The sequence below is a fragment of the Caenorhabditis briggsae genome, assembly GCF_000004555.2.
Source record: "Caenorhabditis briggsae complete genome, chrX, whole genome shotgun sequence".
In the NCBI taxonomy this organism is placed as follows: Eukaryota; Metazoa; Nematoda; class Chromadorea; order Rhabditida; family Rhabditidae; genus Caenorhabditis; species Caenorhabditis briggsae.
In genome coordinates this window covers 11,597,231-11,619,860 of record NC_013491.2, presented here as the reverse complement: position 1 = coordinate 11,619,860, position 22,630 = coordinate 11,597,231, and the positions used below count along the sequence as shown (strand labels likewise).

The 22,630-nt window shown below is 38.5% G+C and overlaps 4 protein-coding genes across 4 annotated transcripts; all 4 read right to left on the bottom strand.

Annotated features, from left to right (window-relative positions):
* Window positions 1-277: 277 nt before the first annotated feature.
* On the bottom strand, window positions 278-7,681 carry CBG14857 (the record flags this gene model as incomplete). The annotated part of the gene is made up of 16 exons (XM_002644786.2): window positions 278-421; window positions 465-668; window positions 717-837; window positions 890-1,407; window positions 1,450-1,818; window positions 1,867-2,106; window positions 2,156-2,286; window positions 2,332-2,461; window positions 2,506-2,700; window positions 2,745-2,873; window positions 5,405-5,782; window positions 5,899-6,084; window positions 6,686-6,816; window positions 7,265-7,409; window positions 7,461-7,556; window positions 7,604-7,681. The coding sequence occupies 16 exons, from the start codon at window positions 7,679-7,681 to the stop codon at window positions 278-280; spliced, it is 3,195 nt and encodes a 1,064-aa protein (XP_002644832.2).
* A 1,719-nt stretch (window positions 7,682-9,400) lies between these two features.
* Window positions 9,401-13,290, bottom strand: CBG14853 (the record flags this gene model as incomplete). Its single annotated transcript, XM_045239804.1, has 11 exons — window positions 9,401-9,899; window positions 9,950-10,159; window positions 10,211-10,504; window positions 10,555-10,671; window positions 10,754-11,280; window positions 11,337-11,696; window positions 11,745-11,987; window positions 12,035-12,150; window positions 12,201-12,360; window positions 12,732-12,923; window positions 12,967-13,290. The coding sequence occupies 11 exons, from the start codon at window positions 13,288-13,290 to the stop codon at window positions 9,401-9,403; spliced, it is 3,042 nt and encodes a 1,013-aa protein (XP_045095540.1).
* A 309-nt stretch (window positions 13,291-13,599) lies between these two features.
* CBG14851 lies at window positions 13,600-17,918 on the bottom strand (the record flags this gene model as incomplete). Its single annotated transcript, XM_045239803.1, has 11 exons — window positions 13,600-13,776; window positions 13,825-14,053; window positions 14,098-14,172; window positions 14,225-14,350; window positions 14,401-15,086; window positions 15,132-15,620; window positions 15,857-16,213; window positions 16,597-17,043; window positions 17,410-17,592; window positions 17,640-17,803; window positions 17,849-17,918. The coding sequence occupies 11 exons, from the start codon at window positions 17,916-17,918 to the stop codon at window positions 13,600-13,602; spliced, it is 3,003 nt and encodes a 1,000-aa protein (XP_045095539.1).
* A 2,454-nt stretch (window positions 17,919-20,372) lies between these two features.
* On the bottom strand, window positions 20,373-22,260 carry CBG14850 (the record flags this gene model as incomplete). Its single annotated transcript, XM_002644783.1, has 7 exons — window positions 20,373-20,533; window positions 20,579-20,641; window positions 20,688-20,738; window positions 21,668-21,840; window positions 21,886-22,039; window positions 22,084-22,137; window positions 22,182-22,260. The coding sequence occupies 7 exons, from the start codon at window positions 22,258-22,260 to the stop codon at window positions 20,373-20,375; spliced, it is 735 nt and encodes a 244-aa protein (XP_002644829.1).
* Between the last annotated feature and the right edge of the window lie 370 nt (window positions 22,261-22,630).

Here is a 22,630-nt window from a genome sequence, read left to right as displayed (position 1 = left end):
CGTAAGCCCAATAAAAACTAACATATAGTCCTAATAAAACACATCGAGCAGGAATTTTTTCAATAGAACTTTCTTTCGAAGTGAGAAAGTGTTGAAAAATATCAGTCCACCCTTACGATAATTGACTGAAGTGATTACAAACTGGAACGTAGAAAAGTAAGACTACTTTGAAAGAAATCATAAAAAAATTCGGAAATGTTTAGTGTCGTGCATGCAATTACTTTATTATACAGATATTCTTAGTAAAAAAAAGAAGGAAAACCGTTTTTTCATCCAATTACGCGGAAGGAGAGATCACAATATTACTTTTTACGAAATGTGACGAAAATTGATTATTTTTTATATCGCAGTTAATCTTCGTTTCCTCATTGGTCCGACACCATCCACATTTTATTTTTAATTCTGTCCAATTATTTCCGCACTAAAAAAATGAGAAGTTAGGTAGATATTCTTCTAGCACTCACAGTTGAGTGAACTTTGTTGGAACATCGTGAGCAACGGGTGAAGCGATCACGAAGGAGACCGTAACATACGCAGCAAAGCATTCTCAAATCGATCTCTTCAATCAATTCGGTAGGAGGAATCCTTGAATTCAATGTATTCAATAGATTCGCCGATAGTTTCGGTACAGCGGGAATACGTAGCAATTCGGAGTCATCGTGGGTTCTCTGTAAATCGGACCATTATATTTTTCCATATTTTCTCAAAAAACCCACAATCAATCGATCGGTGTTGAAATCTAGAATACTCATGTATTTAGCGACCGATTTTTTATATTCATGCAGATCGTCGTCTCTCAGCGGTCTTATTTTCTTGTCAGCTTCGACCGCTTTTGAACTGAAACATGTTCGATGTCTTATTTTTTACTGTCAAAATTTTCTGTACTTACTGTTCATTGAATTTCTTCATATTTCTGGAATATTCATTTTTCATAAAATCCATCTTCATTTTCTGATGCTTTTTAAACGTGTTAAAAACTGCCATCGGCATTTCAATCTCTCGCTTGTGGAATCGTCTGATTTCTGGTGTCAGAATAGCCTTGCAAATAAGTGGAATATCTTTTTCACTGTGAAAACTAGCGGTTTCAAGACTAATTGATTTCTGTGCCGACTTTTTCGATGAAGTTCGTGGTGTGAAAACGGTTGAAAATAGTTTTGGTGCAGGAGTTGGATCTTCTTTTTTGGTCTGCGTGACTACTTGTGTGTTTGGCATTGTCTTTGGGTTCGGTTCTGTTTCCGTTTTGGTATGGTTTTCAACAGCAGATTCTTCGAATTCTTTGGAGATTGATTCATTATGGTTGCAATTATTGCAGATATGCTCATTTTGATTGCACGCTGACGCCAAAGATTCCCTCACTACTCGCAAAGCCTTACTTTTCGTTGGTGACCATATGTTTCTCACAATGCTCTGAAAACGTTTTAAGGTTATGAATCTAAACCTACTACTCACCATAAATTTAGCCTGCTGTTCTCTCGCTTCTTCTGGAATTTTCGATAGGAGTCCATCCTCTAAGAAATGAAGTTCATCATACATGCAAATCTTATTACAACGCGAGTGTTGACAAAACAGAGTGATGTATGCGCTGATCATATATATCCGTGCTTGCCAAATCGGAAGAATGTCTTCATTTTGCGAGAGGTATGGAACTTCCAATTCAGCACTTTTCCGTTTGTGTTCAGCTCCGGGGATGGTATCATCGAACTTGTATTCTTCATACAAAAAACCCCTATCAGAAGTTCTCGGATGCTCCTCGAAAAGCTTATGCTCCAGAAGATGCTCAATGTTTCGGTTAACAAACTTTATTTTTTTTTTTGTTTTCTGAAATTATAAGGAAGATATGAAAAAAAATGACATCGATCCACTCACCCGGTCTCCCTTTGTATAATTTTCCATTGTATATAAAAATCGAAGTCGGAAGCCCTCGAAGTGCTGCGAAGAAGAGACTACTTTCCAGTTCACCCCGCAGAGTACCCTGATATATGTGTGGATCACGGCTTGATCGTCGTTCATAACAACTTCTCCATGAAATCCCAACGTAGTGACAGGAGTGTAAGGATTGGATATGGCATGCTGAGCGGTTTGCTTCATGACCAAGTCAGGAACGAACTGAAATTTGTGACATAAGTAGTGGCACAACTTCAACAGCTGATATTACCATTATTTTGATTACATCCACATCTACATATTTGCACAACTGTTTCAAATTATCGAGATTGTAAATACCAAGCACCTCGGGAGGATTTTCTTTGTCTTTATAATCTGTATACCTGAGAGGTGATATTCCTGCTGAAATAATACTTTTTAAAATGGGAAAAGTCAGATAAAACTTGCTTTCTTTGTTTATAGCAATACGCCGAAACATAATCTTAACCTCGCTCTCAAGAAAATAAGGAACAAAGCTTCCATCAGCGTCTTTTGCGGGGAAGAAACGAAGAGGATGTCTCACCAGAGAAACAGTCTCCTGCAAGAGTTCTTTTTCTAATGAACAATATAATGGCAACCTACAGAGTATCTCTCGTAATCCAACAAATAATTTTTAGGCATTTCCTTCTCTGTTCCATCATTATGTTTTACAAATGCTTTTTGATGAGCGTCATCGATAACGAAGAACGGAACGTTGGAATTGTATTTTAAATTATCTGGTAGAAGGCTTCGGTTTGAAATTAAAATGCGCTTATTAAGTTCGAGTTGCCAGTCGACCTGAAAATTTCTGATTTAGTGAGATCAAAGGGTGCTAAACTTACTGGTTGTTCTCCACGAGCTGTTACTACTCCTTTTTTATAAAAACTCATCAATTTTTGTGGGCATAAACTATCCCATGAATATTTGAGCTTACAGTTGGCATCGGTCAATTTTTCGTTGATGAAGTTTGGCTGAAAATGTAGATCTCAATTATGAAAGATAAAAATTGGGAGTGCTAATTGTCATAATTGCAAATTTTCAAAATTGTATTCTGTTGAGTAGCGTTTTTCAAACAAGCGGATTCAGTGACAAAACACTAAGTGTTTCGAAAATGTTTTTGAACTGAATTAACTAAAAATGAATTACTGTGAAACCTGTATTAGAAGAAACCTTTTAATAGAAAAGCCCCACTAATAGAAAGTGGGTTTGGAAAAATAGACGGGCCCCCAGAAGGGAAGAATGAAATGGTTTGACATTCAAAATTTCTGTACTTTTTCAATGAAAAACATTTCGAAAACTCCAACATTCAATTGCATGAAAACACTCTTTTTTGCTCAAAAACTTCTTAATTTTAGTGAAATTGATGCATTTTCATGAATTTTAATTGAGAGTTCCCCGAATTTTTGATGAAATATTTTTGGAAAAATAGAAGCACCTCTGTAATAGAAGGGCCCTCCGGAGGTACCTTGGAACAAGAAGAGGGGTCGGCCCTTCTAATACAGGTTTTACCGTATCTCACCGCTAGTAAGCAGCTCAAAAAAAATGAAAGTACTAAAATATTTATTGGATCAGAAAGATTCAATTTTTTTTTGACTTTTTTAAACACCTAGAATTTCAATTATTCAAGTTCGTATAGAACGCCCCTTATACTTGCACATTGAGCCGACTTATTTCTGCCCTGATAAGATACATCAAACATCTATCACTTGATAAAATGTTAGTCACAATATCCTGAAAACGTTTGAAATAAGCAGATTAATGACATCTTTTACAGAAATTGAGATAATTAAGCTCAGAAAACGTGAATTGAAGGTGGCATTTTATTAATGCATTTGAGGTAATTGCATGCCTTTTATGTTGTTTTTACTAAATTTACTTAAACACAAGCTTGCCCATACCGTTAACGTCGAGCCCCTTTATCTTGACTCCTGAGAAAGATATAAAAAATCTGTCAACCATCAAAATAATGGTGACATTATAATAAATAATTCATCAGGTGACAACGTTTTGATATCTTACATAGGAATCGAGATAATTATGCTTAAAATTAGAGGTTTGGTGGGGGTGTCCATAAGAAGAAACACGGTAATCGTATTACTGCAAAAATTTAATGCTAACCTGAAATTCATGAGATTTATCGGTTTCAAAACAGTAACATTGCTCTGAAAATTTGTAGTCGAACAGAGAAGGTGCAAAAAGAACCCCTCTGCTTTCTATTAGGTTGGCGGGAAAGTCTTTGTCACTTTTTCAATAGTTTATTTTTCAAAGAAAAAATAACCGAATAATTAATTATATTGTCCATCATTATCAACAACATGTCTCCAACGTTCCCTCAATTTATGGATTCCATTGCGGTAGAATCCAGCCGGGCGTGAGGCAAAGTATTGTTTGAGTGCCGCTTCGACCGCTCCACGGGAATTGAAGCTTCTTCCTTCGAAGGCACGTGTCATATCGCCAAATAACCAATAGTCGGAAGGAGCAAGATCAGGAGAATACGGGGGGTGAGGGAGAACATTCCATCCATATCCCATCAGCTCCTGCTTCACTTGTTTCGAAACATGTGGGCGAGCGTTATCATGTTGATAGTACACTTTCTTGTCTTTCAGGGCCGAACGGTCGACTGCTTTCTTGAGGTTTCGTAGTTGAGTAGTGTAGAGGTCTCCAGTTATTGTTTTGCCCTCGGGCAGAAGTTCCCAGTAGATGGGGCCGTCCACTCCCCACCACACAGAGAGCATAACTTTTTTCGGATGAAGGCCGGGTTTGGGGACATCCTGTGGGCTCTCTCCTTCTCCAACCCACTGGGATTTCCTGTGGTGATTATCGTAGAAGACCCACTTCTCATCTCCGGTTATTAGCCGGTCCAGCCATCGATCGCCCGCGTGGAGAAGAGTAATCGAATCGTCGACTCGGCGGTCAAGGTTGGCTTGAGTCAGGTGATGAGGTATGAGTCGACCAAAAAGTTTTCTCATTCCAAGAGACTTCAAACCTTCAAGGACTGTGCTATGGTGAACTCCGAATGTGACAGCTAGTTCACGGCTAGATTGAAATGGATCCGATTGCAATGCGTGCTTCAGCTTGTCCAAATCCAACTCACGGGGTCTCCCAGAGCGATCCTTTTCATCGAGCGAGAAGTCATCTTTTTCGAAACGATGGAACCAATTGCGAATAGTATTGTAGTGAGGGGCATGTGTGTTGTACACATTCTTCAAGAAAGTTTCCGAATCCTTCATCGTGGTGTGAGATAGGAAGAGGTAAATCAAAACATGTCTGATGTGAATAGCAGTGGGAACAAACATATCGTTTCAATTACAGATGAGGAGCAGGGAAGGAAATGGGGACTTGTTTATATGGAAGGTTCTTATCACCTTGTTATTCACTAGAGTCGATATCATACACAGCCTCCATATACGAGAACAGTGATTAAACAAACAGAGTGACAAAGACTTTCCCGCCAACCTAATATTTCGTTAATGAAATATTTTGGAATGAAACTTAAACGTACAATGAAGTCATGAGCGACATCCTGACAACCGTAAGGAATAAATTCCAAGAGAAGAGGCATCATTATAATCAGCAAACATTGTCCACTAGTTTTTTCTCTTGCAAAGAATTGCTTCGTCCAACCAGCCATCAATAGGAATCTGGCAATCCAAGCGTCAACTCTTCCACCATCCAGTTGAATATATTGCAGATCATAGAATTCCGCCACGGATTTATAAGAACTGATACCGACTTGATCATCGTGCTTCATGTCAGAAAAAAGATAGTCTCTTCCCGCGTAAGCTCTTTTCTCATTGGCTCTTTTCATAGCAAGAAAATAACAATGTCTTTGTAACTGCTCGATTTCTGTCTGGACCATTGCGAACGGGAACATGGTTCGCTGAAAAATATCAATCCTCCTTTATAGTCTGATAATAAGATAGATACTAACCGATACGTGTTCGCCATTGTATTTCGACACAATCTGAATAACCAGTTTTTGGTAGTCATTCTTACAATCTGGATGCTCCGAGCAAACGTTCTCGTTCCAATTGGTTCCCAGCAGCACGCGATGAAAATCGCATAGAAAGCCTGACCACAAGTCAAAACTTTCTTTTTCTTAGGATCAACATAGTGGATTGGTTTTTCAAAACATGACATATGTTCATTGAACATAACTCTGTAGTCGATATCTTCCACTAGCTGTAAAGCATTTGAATAATGTGCATGGTTTTATACAAGGGGCAGCAAAAATACTGTAACCGAAGTTTGACACAAGCTAACGGGCAATCATGCATTTTTGAGACGTTGGGTTTGTGTTAATTTTTCCACTTGCGGAGTTCCATATTTCATTAATCGACAGGTTTGCGATATCTGTCACTATCGCTTTCCGAAAAATGAGAGTTGAGACGCAGACATATTTTCAAAAACACTGTCTGCGTCTCCACTTGATAATTGCTATTTAGGCTTGCCGCTTTGAGATACCTACCGTATACACTTAGCAAAAACTATTCTCTGACTTTCATTATTTCGGACAACCGATATAATAATGTAGCAACCGTAGTAACTGTGCAAAAATTGCAAATATATGGCGCGCTTCTTTTACAGACAATAAATTTTTGGTTCCAAAAATCTTTTTGATAAACTTCTTCAAAACTTTGAATGAAACCGTATTTTATTTGCTAAACTGTTCCGAACTTGGTGTTTCGTGAAGTTGTATTCACTTTTTATATACAATTGGTGGAAAATTCATGATGAAGGCTCCGATAATGGCGATTAGCATAGAATTCTTTGCAACACTTACCGTGATTGTACTGAAATAGATATTGAGGTCGATGAGAGCACTCTTCAGTGTATGTTCACTGATTAAAGATATGCAATTTGACTCATCCTCTTTTTGTGTTTTCCACTGTCTTGCAAAATTTTGAATTTCACCTGAAAATTCAATTTATGTAGAATGCCATAACTAACAAGTGGACTTCGACACTTTTTGAATTTAGAATTCGATCAAATGATCAGGATGGGGCAAGAATAGCCTCTCTAAAAGTTCTAAAACTCATAGAATCCGCTCGCCTGTCTCAACGATTGCGTTTTAAGTGCAGAACATCGATATTTAGTATTTTCTCATCTTCCAAGACCTTCAAAACGTGTAATATGTGTCATCATACTTAGAATTGCATGAAATTTCATATTTAATTTTCAAAGTTTTGCACTCAAAACGTGATTTTTGGTGCTGAAACTGATATGAGCCGGCTGAAACTGGCAAGCATTCTAAAATTCTCAGAGCTGTCTAGGTAGGCTATTCTTAACCTGTCCTAAAATATTTCTCAAAATTGTAGTCAACAAGGTGTTGATGTTCCCTTGAAAATTCTGATTTGCTCACGCTCTTTCTCATCATCTCTCATTTTGGTGTGTTGTGGACCAATACGAAGTATGTGCAGTGCTTCTTCAGCGAAAAACGATTTTTCATCCATGAAACGATTCAGCAACACATAGCGGAGATATATATTTTTCGACTTTTGCCCTGTCTGAAACTTCATGGTTTCGATGTAGTTTTTGAAATCTTCAAAATTTCCCACCCTGAAAAGATTATAATCATTTTGCGCTTCCTTGTACTTCATTTGAGCTCCTACTGCTTGACACAAAATAGACATTGAGATAGATTCAGCTTGATCCTGAAAAAAAGAAAGCCTTAGGTTCTTTGGTAGCTCTTGTAACATACTCGCAAACGTGCATTTTCTTTCTGGAGCTTCGCAAGTCGATTTTCACCTTTTTTGTAGTTCACCTTTTTACGTGGCATTTTTATCTGCAATTCTGGAACTTTCATGAAATTAGAACAAAAAGAAGAGAATGGATAGAGCCTGAGGGTAACAATGACAGTCTTCAAATCAAAATTCTGCAGATAATAAGTGCTTGATCACAGTTAGATTACTATTCATTAGAAAATCCGCGAAATCACAAAACATTCTATCCAATCCATCCAGCCGGAGCAATAACCCGCTAACTACACCTAAACGTTAACACTAACCGAGCAACAAAACTCCGTTATCCCGTTTTCAATTTTGCAAAAATGAGGTTTTGCTAGAGTTTGTTTCTGTTAAAGATCAGTTCTCGATAAGCATAAAAAAACCAATTGCAATTTTTACCAGATGTCAAAAAAACCCCTTCTCTAGCGTTCACTTCAAAAAAGAACTTTTCAAAACGCGAGATAACGCGACAAGGAGGAGAAAAGAAAAGGAGAGGAAGAAGGTGAAATGAGAAAAGCGGAAAAAAAAGAGAAGAGAACGACAAAAAAGGAGGCGAAAGCTTCGTTGTCAGATGAGCGCCGAGAGGGGAAAGATGTAAGAAGAAAGGGTGCAGGAGATGAGGGGAAAAAGAACGTTGCACTATGGAGAGGGCAGCTGCCAACGAACACGGTGAGTTCGTCAGAGAAGGGCACCCGAAAAGAGAGAACAGACACAAAAGGAATAAAATGCAAATGTGGTGTTTGGTTGAATTAAAAATGAGGAGGAAGTCTCCCCGTCACAGATCTTACAAGCCGGGACTTGTGTTCAGAAGAAATTTGGTTAAAACTAAAAGAGGGACATAAAGCGATTATAACATCTTTCAGAAAAAACACAGAAAGACGATTCGAGTTCAATTGACATATTTCCCCATTCTTTTCAGAAACAATTCGAGAGACAAAGAATAAAAACCACATTTGCCGAACGTCGACTCGAGGCCTGCACGGACCAGCTGTTGATTCGGTTTTATATGGAATTTGTGTATAAAACAATGTATCAAATGACATATTTCCCGCGAGTTTTACAACCAATCCAATAAGAATCGACCAGCATGAAAATCAGTAACCGGGTGCGGGCTGAAATTTAATAGTTGTGTAAAGCACAGGCGATAATACCGTTTTTGAAGCCCGTCGATTTTTATTGGAGGTTGAAGAGCTCACCATGCTCTATCATTCGGTGTTGTTGTTTTGTTCACTATTTCAGTTTTGAAGCAAGTTACCGTGTCGGCCCAGAAACGGCCCATCGAAAAGTGTGCAAAAAATCACTTTTCAGCTACACTGATGACTGCATACTGCTAAACTGTCATTCTAACGACATGGGAATTTTTAGTACCCCAGCGGAACGAGAGAGAATTTTGAATTTACATCAGCCGTTCTGAGCACACGCCGACTTTCCGCCCTCTGTGATCTTCCGCGTCGAGTCGCCGAAATGAAGGAAACATAGTATCAAAAGAGAAAGAAGAGGAAATATAAAGAGAAGCACTGCTTCACGAACTCTCGGGTTGCTAGGCAACACGACTTTCTCACATGAAATTGATTCATTAGCAACGGAAAAAGAGGAAACAGAAAAATGATTTCATTTATTCGATAGGAAATGCTCTTGAGCAAAAAAAACAAGTCAAGAATTGTTCGATGGGTTTAAATTAGTCGAGAATGTAAGATACATAAAACCGAAGGAATGGGAAACATCATGGAGGGGGACACCTTTGAAATTGCACGAAATGAGATTTTTAGAAATTAAAAGTTTTGTGGACCCCAGACTTCATGGTCTCGAGCAGTCAGTCCGAATCCGGCAATGAAACCGTTTTGTTGGGCAGTGTGGGGTGATACCGGCGGAGCATTTTCGTGAGAATCTTGGCCGAGTCGTTTGAATATCTCGATGAATTCTTCCAAGTTCTCCGCCTTATTGGCGATGGGCGATGGAAGCGTTGCTCTTGCTGCAGAATAATCGGTATTCGATTCTACAAACGGGTTCATGGGCTGGTGAGACGTCAACACTGGCGCCTGATTAAAGTAGTGGCCGTGGTAAACATCAGCTTGATTTGGTCCGGAAGAAGAAGGTCTATTGATTGGTGGGCTTGAGTTCATCGACGGTGGGATAAACGGAGGCACTGGCACGTTGGAAAATCTATGTTGGAAGCCATTCGTTCCAGGTTCTTGGGTTGAAAACGAGGGACGCATTTCGAATTCCATCCTTTGAACCATTCTTTGAAGGTTCAGCTTTTCACGAATTTCTCTGAAGATTTTCAGTTGGAAACTGAAAAGAAAACAAAAAAGGATCCTCACTTCTCTTTTTCATTTTCGAGGCGTTTGCAGATGTCTCTTAAATGCTCATTGTCTAAGTTGACTTTTTGCAGTTCCATAGACCACTGCATTTCTGTTTGTCTGTAGTTGCTGCTGTGAGCTGATTGTGGGTCTTCCCACTTTGCCATTTCTTGCATTTCGTATTCCATCCGCTTCATCTCCCGTTCAAGCTTGAGCTTTTCGAGAATTTCCCTGAAAGGTTTTTTTTGTTAACTGTGAAAAAAAACAAAATGAAATCCTTACTTCTTTTTTTCATCTTCGAGGCGCTCACAAATATCTTTCAGGTGCTCGTTTTCCAAATTGATTTTTTGCAGTTCCATTGACCTCTGCGCGTCTGATTGCCGCATCTGGTTCGAAAAATCAATATCCTTTTGTATTTGAGCATTTTTCAACAGGGACTCATTCTTCTCCAATAACAGTTGGGTTTCCATCAGTTTGAGCTGGCCTTTGTCTGTTTCCTTTTCTTTCTCCAAAACGGCCATTTGTTTTTCCAACATTCGAATTCTCTCCTTAAGAATTGCATTCTCGTTGGTTTCACTGAAATTTCATAAAAGTTGATAATTTACTTGATGTAAATTTTAGCCTACCATTCATTTTTCTCTTTCAACTCTTCACATTGCTTTTTGAACACATTACGCTCGTTCTCTACTTCTGTTAAAGCTTCCATAAAATGAAATAGTTTTGTTGCATGTTCAGCGATTGCTCTGAAATATTTGGTTCAAGTTTTACATAGTTAGTTCGGTCTTTAAAAAAAAGAAAAATCTAGCTCTCTTATCAAACACACACCTGTCACCTTCCGCCTTTTCCTGAACGATTGCGTCAAGTTGCTCGCGCAACGTTTTCAACTCTTCCTTGCATTCCGCTCCAATCATTACGTTACTTTCTATCGCTCTCGAATCAAGCAGAATCGCCGTATCCTTTAGAAGATTATTTAAGCGAATGAGTTCCTCAACGTGAGTTTTGTTCTCTTTCTCCAACTCTCTGATGATGCGGAGTGAATTGGTCAGTTCACTATTTTCCTTTTTCAGACAATCTCTCTTCCATTTTTCTAATTCCTCAACCTTCGAAAGCAATCGAATCGTCTTTGCTATCTCCTCAGCGAGTTGTTCGTCTTTTCTCTTTATATCACAGAACCCTCTTGTAGCTCTTGTCTTCCACATTGGACACTCACATGGTTCAGAATTGTTTTGAAATTTGTCATCAAAATCATAATGAACATTCAGGTTCGTAGTAATTATTGGATCCAAGCCCACGAAAAATGGTTTTGTTCCTCTCTTTTCATTGATGTTGACCCAGTCATTGTACATTGAGTTCTGAAAACATGAACATTTGTAATTACTGGCTAGTTCAAAGTGTTGGGAAAGCTCACCATCATCTGTTCATGATTATCCCTCTCTTCGAGAGGCATTTTGCAAAACAATGCTTCAATCATCAATTCGAAGACCCTACCATCGAATTTTTGGGAGCGCTTCACATAACTGGAGAAGTAAGCGCCGATAATGGAAATCCTTGAAAGCCAAACCGGAATTTCTGCCTTGTTCGTTTTGACATAGTTCGTCAAATCGTGATGAGCTCCAACTTCAATATGGGAATCAAACGGAATCAATGCGTCAAATGGCATGCCCTTATGCAAGTAATCGAAATCGGCCTTCAGCAGAAATTCCCAATGACGAATCGTCCTCATGGCTCGAAAGTAAATTTCAAACGTTTCGCAGGCAATCATTTTACCCTAAAAAAAGAAACCCGTAAATTGGAATCAAAACTTGTCTGAACTCACATCTGAGCAGTTCGTCACGGAGTACAAAGTACGGTGCATTGTATCATCGAAATCGGCGAAGTTGGGATCAGAAAAGAGATTCACTTCTCTCCAATCGATTCCAGAAATTGCATCTAAAACAATGCGCAGCACCGCTTGGCTAGTATCCATTACTTTCACAGTGGAGACGAACGTGTAGACAACGGCGCATGGATCGTCGATAGCAATTTGTGTGGTCGCCATTTGAATAGCATCAGGTACGATCTGAAGGCAATCCAAAATCAGCGTCACAAACACCCTTTTTGACTTACTGTGATTTTGAATCTGTCGACATTGTGCTCTCCCACCTGCTTCTTGAACTCCTCCACAGTAATCATATTCAATTTGGTGTGCTCCGTCATTTTTTCCACATTTTTGTTATGGAGACCTAAAATTCGCATGATCATTCCAACAAAACTCGACTATTCTCCGGCTCACGTTGCTGACATACTGTCCACTGATTGTCTTGTTGACCTAGTTTTCGTCGTGCTGACAGTAAAAACTGATAAGCTTCATCCCAGAAAACGTAGTGATCAGTCTCATTTTTGATCACTCTTTTGTAGGCACGCACAGTGAACTCGTTGAAGTTATGAACATCCTGAAGTATAGAATTATTTGTAAACTTGTGATTAGAGCATACTTTCCAACGAGCCGATTTTGAGCCGACTGATAATTTGCTTCAAAATTGAAAATGTGGGCAAAAAACCCAGATGATAGACAAGCTTTACAACCTTCGATAAAAATTGATAAAAATTAAATTGTATCGTGGTCCAGGCAGGCATTTTTTCACGCACCCGGATACTGATTTTAATGTTGGTCAATTTGTTATGAAGGTTGTAGGATTCGCCGAGCTATATCAGCTGAATTTTTTCTTCCCACAATTTCAATTTTGAAGCGAGATGTCAGCCGGCCCAGGATTAGCTGGTCGACAAGTATGAATGAGAGTTTAATATTAATCGCAAAACTAACAAAGTAATGATCCAGTCTGGCGAATTTCCCTTCTTTGGTCAAATCAAGTGCTTTTTCCGGAGTTGTGAGTCTCGTTTGATCGTTCTTGTTGTAATAGAAATGCAAGGTGCTGGGGTCCGTGACAGCTTCTTCTGAGAGCATTGAGTAACTAGACGCAAAGACGTTTCCTCCGATTTCAAGTTCCCATTTGTGCTAAAACAGATTGAATGATTTTGTGTTAGTGTTTGTCACCTACAGTAGATCCCGAAACTTGTCCAGCTGATTGTGTCAGATCCACCCAATTATCATTCGCTCTCTCAACAGTAGAAGCGCTGGGTGAGTTGGCGCTTTGGGCTTTGCCTTTTCCATTTTTCTTTTTGTTTTTCAGAACAAGTTGTCTTTCAGCAGCTTTTTCTGCCATTTTCTTATAGCCTAAAAATCGTTTTTCAAAAGCATAATTCTCGACAAGCCTACAATTTTTCTCTACGGTAGCAGGAAACTTGACGGTTGGAAACTTGAAAGCAGCTGCTCTGGGCAGCGGTATCCAAGTTACTTGTCGTCCAGGATCATGATCAGCCATGTCTGCAGAAAAATTGAAAAATAAAAAAGGCAAATTCAGAACGTAACAAAATTGAAATATGTATCAAGATGGGAATAACCTTTTTTTTCAATAAATAACAATTTTTTTCAATATGGTACGCAATTGTTTCATTTTAAGACATGGGTGTGGAGAGATCAACCACTCGGAGGTGGGATAAAATACAAATCAACATGTAGATCAACATCATGGTAAGAATCAATCATTGGGGGTGGAAGGAGGGCATATGTATAAAGAATATATACACATTTGCATATAAAAAAACACAATCTGATATTGACAATGTAGAGCTTAAAAATAGTTAGGAGCATACACGTTGTGTTCCGGATGAGATGTTCCCGATTCATTAGGGAACTCCGCAGAAAATGGGGAAGAGTTGTTGGTGGTGCCTGGAGGTGTGTTGTCATAATGCTGGGATGAGTAGACCGAGGTGATCTGTGGATCATTCGTAGCATTGATATCTCTAGTCTGCAAATTGTATATTTATCATATGTCCCTTGTGTTGCGGAATGTAACCTGGGAGGATTCAGTGAATGCCGAATGATCTTTGTAGAGGGAATAGTAATCAGGGAGAGCGTAGAACTGCTTCAAGCAATACAGCTCATTAGCTTCAACACTTTGTCTCAGAACTTGTTGAGTGTCGTTGGATGAAATTTCAAGATTTTGAGGATGGGATGCGGTGGAAGGTGAAGGATCAGCGAAAAGTCCCCCTCTTTGGTCCATACTCGACAAGCAGAGATTGTAGCTGACATTTTGAAAATAGTTCAGATTTCCAGTGTTTTAACTCACAGTTTCTGTTGATCTTGCAGCTTTACCTCAAGGGATTTCTTCTCATGCTCAATGTTTTGGCGCTTTTGAACCTCGCTAAACATTCATTAAATATGTTTTGAAAATTTTCTTCCAACGATATACTTACTTCTCATTTTGTTTCTCAAGAGCAGCACATCGGTTTTTGTACAAATCTAGCTGTTTGATCATCTCCCGACTCTCTACAACAATCATTTCCCTGCCTTTCAAAATCTGGTCCTTTTCTGTCTTCAGCCTGCAATTTGAGAATATTTGTTCTCAGAATTCTTCAGATTAAAAACTCACTGCTGCAATTCAACCTCGACTGAAATGATCCGGTTCATTTTAGTCTCCAATTGTTGCTGAATATCAGTTGCGAGAAAAGTGAGCTGATCTCGCGTTTCTGCTGCATGCTTCTTTGCCTGTTCTGTTGCTTTCGCTCCTAACAAATACGCATTTTCCATTGCTTTGAACCTTCCTTCGAAGTCGGTTTTTTCCCTGCAAAAATTGAATTTGAAATCAAATGAATAGTGAAATGACACAAACTTTTGACTTTGCAGCTCAAGCTTCGAATACTTCTCTTCCATGCTCACGCGTCGCTTTTCAAATTCTTCTTTTTCCTCCTTTCTAATCTTCTCCATTTGACGCATTTTCGTTTCCAAAATTTTCGAGCTATTGAGCTGTTCTTGCAGTTGTTTTGCCTGCTGCTTCGCTGCTTTTGCTGCTTTTGATTCCGATAATAATTCAGCTTCCTTCGCTTTGAGCTTTTTATCGAAATCGGCTTTATCCCTGCAAAAATTGAATTTAAAATTAGAATAATTGTAAAATAACACCAACTTTTGACTTTGAAGCTCAAGCGCACGATACTTCTCCTCAAGGCTCAGACGTTGCTTCTTATATGTTTCCTTTCCCTCTTTTTTTAACTTTTCCAAGTTATGCACTTTTGTTTCCAAATCCTTCCGTTTTTTCATTTCCCTAAAATTTTGAGAATTCTAGTTTGCCCGGATCCAATTGCATGGCTAGGAAAACTTGAAAACTAACCTGTTGAGTTCCTCATCTTTCGCTCTGAGACTGGAATTCAGTTTCTCAAATCGTTCATTAGTTCCTCTTATCTCGTTAAACATTTTGGTGTACTCCGACTCCAAAGGCTTCTTTTCGTCTTTTTCAGCTTTGTCTTTTCTCGCATTATCCAACTGATTCATTAATCTCAAGCATAGTTGGATTTCTGACTCCTCTGTTTCCTTATCTTTCGATCCGTCAACAACGATTTCTAACTTCAAAGATTGATCTGAGGTACCAGCTTTCGAATTATCCACAGCCTCTGCTGCCGATTCATCTTGTTGCTGTTCAGAAGAGCATGGACCAGCAAGACCACTTGCTCCGGGTGCATTGTCTTTAGCCGGTCGTCTGTATTTTTCTTCTTTGAGAATGCTTCCAAGGTAAGGGAACGCAAGACTGGATTTCAACGATTCACGAGAGCGACCTCCGTGTCCAATGCATTCGAGCCAATCGTAGAAGATTCTATCCTGTAATAAAATACAAATTGGTAGAAAAAACGCGAACACATTTATTTCCAGGGGTGAAAACCGGCAAACCCTATTTAAACGTTCTTTTCTTTTAAGAAACAATCCAACGCTTCTGAACTACGGGAGCAAATTGATTTTTTATAAATCCAAGACTTTTTAGCTATCAAAGATGTTTCTTTTTTATCCCGGTTTGTACATGATCAATCCGAAGTCCTGTTCAAAAATTCTCAACTCACCAGCATTCCGGCGTGTTTATTTCTCTCCTCGAGTGGCATTTTATAATACAGAGCACTTCTAACGAGTTTGAGCACTATAACTTCGTACATTGGAGAAAACTTCAAAAAGTTTGCAAAGTATCCGGCGATCACCGAAATTCTTGCTTGCCACACCGGAATAACATTGGATGCTGTCTCGATAAAGTTGGTCAATCCAAGACGAGCGGAGTGCTGCTTGTGTTCTTCGAAAGAAATTTTTGCGTCATATGCAAAACTCTCGTATAAACAATCATCTTTTTTGACGTTTTCAAGAAGTGGCTGTTTTCTGAGATGGTCAGCGACAAGGGCAATCCTGAACTCGTCGACAAACTCGTATACCTAAAAAATTAACGTTGATAGTACTGCTATCAAAAATTCAGTATTATATTGGCACGAAAAATCGGCACGGTGGAAGAAAAATGCAACTGGTCGGTTCGGTAGTTCCAGAGAAAAAACTACCCTTATCCTGAGAACATTGTCATTTTCCGATTTTTTTTTCGTTTGCGTCCACTTTCGGGTCTTTTTTTCACAGCGAAGGAACGTTATTTCATACTTGTTTGAGGGGAAAATGAAAAAAATCCGTGAAAATGGAGTGAAAAAGCTGGAAATAAAAACTCATTTTCAGGTGACGTTAGTTTCTCATCAGGAACTCTCGTTCATGAGCTTTTCTTCCACCACACTATTTAGTTTTATGCCATCAAAATATACAAAACTGTTCTTACCATTTCCTCTGTCTGAATTGTTTTTTCACCGATGACCTTCTCTATGAGCACATCAAAAACATAACCAACGTTGGATTCGAAACTTTCGTACAGTTTCTCGTGTTGCATTTTTTCCCAATCAATACCACAAATCACGTTAAGACAGATGAATAGAAACGCCTGTCCGATGTGCAGCAGGGTTCCATCCTTGACCATGGTTGAAACGACGGTGAGAGGCTGAATGAGAGCGTAGTAAGACGTCAGCTTCTGAATCGCATCAGGAACAATCTGAAAACAATACATTTCAAACGACTCATCGTTCATCTTTCTCACCATAACTGTTTTGCACTGGGCTTTTTGAATAACTAGCAATTCCAAAAACCTTTCGAATGGGAACGTCGCACTGTCGTGGTTGTTGTGGTCACGGATGCATTCAACGACATTCGAAACCCCTCCTGAAAATCGAGACTGCAAAAATAAATAATATGAAACGAACCTTCGACATATGAACCGTTTTTAACATTCTCCATCTCAATCATCAATGGCAAAACGGTCTGCATATCATCAAAAAATATGCGCAGCACTGATATATCTTCAAATTGCACCTCGTATGCACGGACAACAACATAATCGATTGATCTACCTTTCTGAAAATTGTCAACTTATAGTTTTGAATATCTTATTATTGAAAGATCTCTCCCAACCAGTTCACTAAAGCGGCTATACCATGAGACTCAATTTTATCACTTTTCTACAAGCTTGAAGATTTAGATGAAGAAAATCAAGAAATCTGATTGTTTTAGAGAATATTGCTTGACGCCCCATACAACTCACCAAATAATTCATGAGGGAGGGATATTTGACTTGTTCGATTTCGTCACCCTTATCTTTCTTGCCATTCTGGTCGTTCATGTCATAATAGAAAAAATCTGCATTGTTATTCAAGATAAAATCATCGTCCACATTGGCAAAGTTGCAAGTGAATGCTCTTCTCTCGACTTCGAGAGTCCATTTTCTCTGAAACCCGGTGGTTTTTATAATGGACACAAATCCAAGATTCATACCTTGTTGCCAATCACTCTTCCGCCAGATTTCCCCCAATTGATCACTTCAACGTAACAACTATTCTCTTCATTGGCTTTCACAGGTTCTTTTCCTTTCTTCTTCTCCTTTTTCGACTTGAGAGCTTGCTCTCTTTTGGCATTTTGAGCACGAAGCTTTTCAACCGCTGAAAGTATGAGAATAACTCACAAAACCCTTACGACAGACTCACTACTTATAGGTACAGCAGGAAAGTTGACAGTGTGATCGCTGGGGCATTCGGCGTAGAAGCATTTTGTCATCTCTGAAAAAAATATTGTGAAAAATCGATTAGAATGAGACGGGAAACATGATTATAGGGAAAAATGTTAATTTTAGTCGAATTCAAAAAGCTGAACGTAACAAAAAAGGAAATTATCGATTTTCGACGTTTTCGCTGTTTCAGGAAAGCGCTAAAAACAATTCTATTTTCTTGAAATAAATTGGCATTTCATAAATTTCCGTGAAAGAAACCTTATTTTAAAATACTTTAGCGACCGAAAACATAGAAAATTTATGAGCATTATAGGCCAAATAATTCAAAAGGGGATTCCCGCTACACGATAACTCTAGGCCACGGCCACCAGCCATCCCTGAGTCTCTTGTTTTTCGCAGGGGGAACGCTGTTGGCAGGGAACGAAAGTGCGCCGCACTTTGCAAAAAACGTGTGCCCTACTTGCAAAATAGGGTTTTCACGTTTTTAGATGGAAAAAAAGGCGCAAAATGGGTTTTCAAAGAATAGTGGGGTTGAGTGAATAGAAAAAAAACATTTTGGGGAGGTTTCGTAGAACAGAATATTGTCGTAGAAAATGTAAAATTATTGGTTTTGCCGCTTAATTTTTACTAAATTCATTGCAAATCGAGTTTTGCTTTTGGTTTGTAGGTTTTTAATAGCAAATTTGAACGAGCTCATTCAATTCGAACGAATTTTCGAATCTATTTCTATCACAGTTTTTAGTGTTTGCTTCATTTTGAAAAACGTTCGAAAATGGCTGGGTTGTACAGAAAGCTTAGCCTGAATCAGTAAAATCAATCGCTTTTTTATTAGACAAAATGATAAATAGGGCACAAGAACCTTCATTAAATAGGGCACAAGAACCTTCACTCTAAATGTAAAATCAATGAAAAAAGGGCTTGCAGAGAACGAATGTACGACGTGCGTAAGAGTGCGACAATGACGACGAGGATGGAAAAGGCCCCAGCTAGCCAACAGCAGGCTAGGTGAGGGGACGCACTGGAATGGAGAAGACACACAATGTTGAGCAACACATATACTCACACACACGCTCACAAGGGTCAGCATTCAATTCAGAGATGAATAAATCGATAAGGGCAATGATGAAGAGAGACACGGCATAGAAGAACGGCACGGACAGACGACACAAACCGATGGGGGCACTGTGAGAGACAGACAGTGCGGGCAAGGGGATGTGATGGTTCGAAATGTACCTTTTCTTATCGCGTACAAACAGCGAAGAGGCAGTTGTGGGGTGTGGCAATGAATGCCATCGATTGTTTTTATCTTGCTGGTAGATCCTCCGTTCAGAACTCGAAATTTTGAGGGGCAGAATAAACTTGGAAACTTTGTGGCACCCATTGCTTCACAGCATTTTTCTTGTGATTTTTTTCGACAGTTGTTAGAACAACTGTGTGGTGGGGACTCAAATAGAAAAAAAACGTTCGATCAGCCACTGAGAATAGTGCTAACAAAACTCTTCCATCTGTTGTAAAATAAAGGACAAAGAGCATGAAGACGACGAGGACTAAACATTTCGGTGAATGGAAGATCCATTTTTATGGATTTTGATGTTTCAGAGAAACAGGGACAAGAGAATTTCAGATTCTGTTTAAAAGTGCAAATATCGCTCCGCTTTCCTTTACATCATCTGTCGTTAGCTGATTTTTTTGGCGTGTAGTTTGGCCAGTAGCAGCACGGAACTTCTAGTATTCCGCTAAGCCGTTAAAATCCTAGCTTCTTTATGAAGTTAATCAGATAACTTTTTAAAAATAAAAATTTCAATTTTTGTAATTGATAACTTTTTTCGTACAACCCCAACTGAGCTAGATAAGACGTTTTAGAGTGGCTCATTTCTTATTTCTTTGACATTTTTGGCACATTTGTCTATTAGAGCATGTCTCATCAGAATGAAATTTGATGAGTAAGTTAAAAACTAATCAAAACAAACCTCTAATTTTCCTTAGAAAACTCTGAAATTTTCAGAACAATTCAAAAACTCTGGACCACTGTTACAGAACGACAGAGTTGACACTTTTCCATTCAAAAAGTCAAATATGATATATTTTTGTCCAGAATTATAAATAGAACATTTCGAGTTGTGAAGGTTTATGTATTCTAAAAGCTCGACAATCTTTAAAACTATTCATTTGTCTCATCATTAGAGAAAAATAAACAAAATGGGAACAAATAAAAACGATTGTACTCTAGAAATTTAAAAAAAAAACCCGATGAAAAGCACCTAACTATCCTTCCAGCTACAAAATCGGTTTGCAAGCAAGAGAAACAAGTTCCAATGGTAAAAGGGAAGTTCCTGTGTACCATATCCCTGCATTTGAGCCACTTTCCTCACACCAGGCGTAAAATACTGGGGCAGGAATTTCCCTATTGAATAATTTAATCCTCAATGCTGTCGTTAGTGGACATGTGATGACCGTACTAAAATAATTGTAATAATACTTGGAAAACTTCTCGAATTCGCTCACCCACAAGATCCAAGAGGGATAAATGGGAAAAGTGTAGTAATCAGCCCCAGAGTGTATTCAATTCCAACTTCTGCGGCTGTAGGACACCACTGGTACCAATTAGGAATACCGAAACCTTGACATGTGGTATCATAAATTTTGGGACAATTGTTGCAAGCTGAAACATCCAACAGTTTGCTTCAAATTCAGTTTGAAAACTTACGGAATGGTGGTTCTGTTACGGTTGTTGTTGCCACTGTAGTTGTGGTTGCCGCTGTTGTGAGTGCTTCAAAACTTTTGAATAGTACAAATATTCAATTAATCTCACTTACCCCCACCGCCATTGGTTCCACCACCTCCATTGGGATTGGTTCGACTATTTGCTGAATATGAATGTTCTTTATAAAATAAGGAGAATCTCACTTACAATCAACTTGCTGTGTAGGAATACAAAAACGACAAACTTTGATTAACGATATTGTAATGATGATAATTTGAGAATACATTTGAAAAAGTTCAAGAAATCAGATCAGTCTCGCACTATAAGGTTTCTTATTTATATCTCTGTGTTGCACTGCAAAAAACTGACCGACTTATCAGCACAAAAAAGAGATAGAATACGATTTCCTGTACAAAGACTCAAGCACAGATCACGGATTTGAACTTGGTGAAGTGTGTATTGATGAACGAATTTCAAAGGTCATTTTGCTTTGAGATTAGAGAGAGAAAAAATTTCTCCAGGAAGTCTCATGATAGTGGATGTAATGGGATATATACAAATTCAGCTCCTTCGAACTAGATAGAAAAGTATATGGGTAGTTACAGTTCTGCATGTTTAGAAGTCAAAACTTCATTTGAACACTTTCTTCATTTTTTTTAGGTCCATACAGATAATTTTTTCACTAACTATTATGAGCGGAACTCCAGTGATCCTTACAAACTCTTTTGATAATGTGCCAACTGTTTCAAAACATTGTTATACTATCCACGTAGCTTTCCAAAAATGTTCAAAATTACTTCCTTCTTTTGCTTTTGTGCGATAAGAGATATCATGATTTTGCCGTTGCATTTTAAAAGATTATACGAGGTTAATGAGATGATTTTTTGCCTAGGTACGGAAGAAGATGATATCAAAACGTATTTTGGTTTTATGATCCACATTATCATATCTTCTTTTGTACATCTTTGTTTCATCAGTTTTTGAAAGTTTGATCAAGAGATATTCTCATTGATGTTCTCCTTTTATCATTTATCAACAAGTCTATTGAGAACAGTTTATCATTAAAGGCGTTTCTTCATATAATATTTTTACAAGTTGATGAAGCCATTTTGATTTCAAAAGGTGGGATTCCTGTGAACCATTCTCCCGCCATCGGTCCAGTCTCTCGACAATATGCCAAAGTAGCTGGAGTCGGAGCTGCAATATCAGTGAAACCGAATAAATTGATCCTTGGTGTCGTTCCAGGTGGACAAATTATAGTTGTTCTAAAATAAAATTTTCAAAAATAAAAGATAAAACTACAAACTAACGAGCACGACTCTTGCAGAAGAAACGGTAGAGCAGCAACTGCTCCTAATAGGTATTCGACTCCAACTTCTGCTGCCTTTGGGCACCAGTTCAGTAAACTAGGTATTCCAAAACCTTGGCAAGCCGGATCGTAAACCTTTTGACAAACCGAGCAAGCTGAAACGTCAGCGATTTGGCTAATAAAAACTAGGTGTACTCACGGAATGGAGATTCTGTAGCTGTAGTTGCGGGTACTGGAGTAGTAGTTGTTGTTGCTGAAATTTTGAAGTGCCGAATCTGATGAATTCTGTGAACTTACGTTCAACTTGTTGCGTAGGAATACACGCGTAACACAATTCAAGGAAATAGAAAATTAAGATCTGGACTGGGAGGTACATTTTGTGAGAAATCAAGAATCAAAAGATAGTCTTGTACTTCATTTCTGTATTTATACAACCCGTTGATTGTAGAAAAAAAAGACCGACTTATCGTGATGATCAGCACTTAAACGATATGAGAATGTTCTGATCACGATCGGGAATGAACATGAACAAAACAAAACTGGGTTCAAACTTTCTCATTTCGAGATTACAAATGTTGACTTGATTATTCCAGGCTGATTCTCAATTTTCTTTGGAAAATTTTGGACTTTTATTCCAGATTTCACAATTGAACACGGTTTTTTGAACGCGTCAAAACTTACGTTAATCTTATCAATCTAGTGCATAAATAAATCAATCCCTAAAGTCATTTTTTTGTACTTGAGAG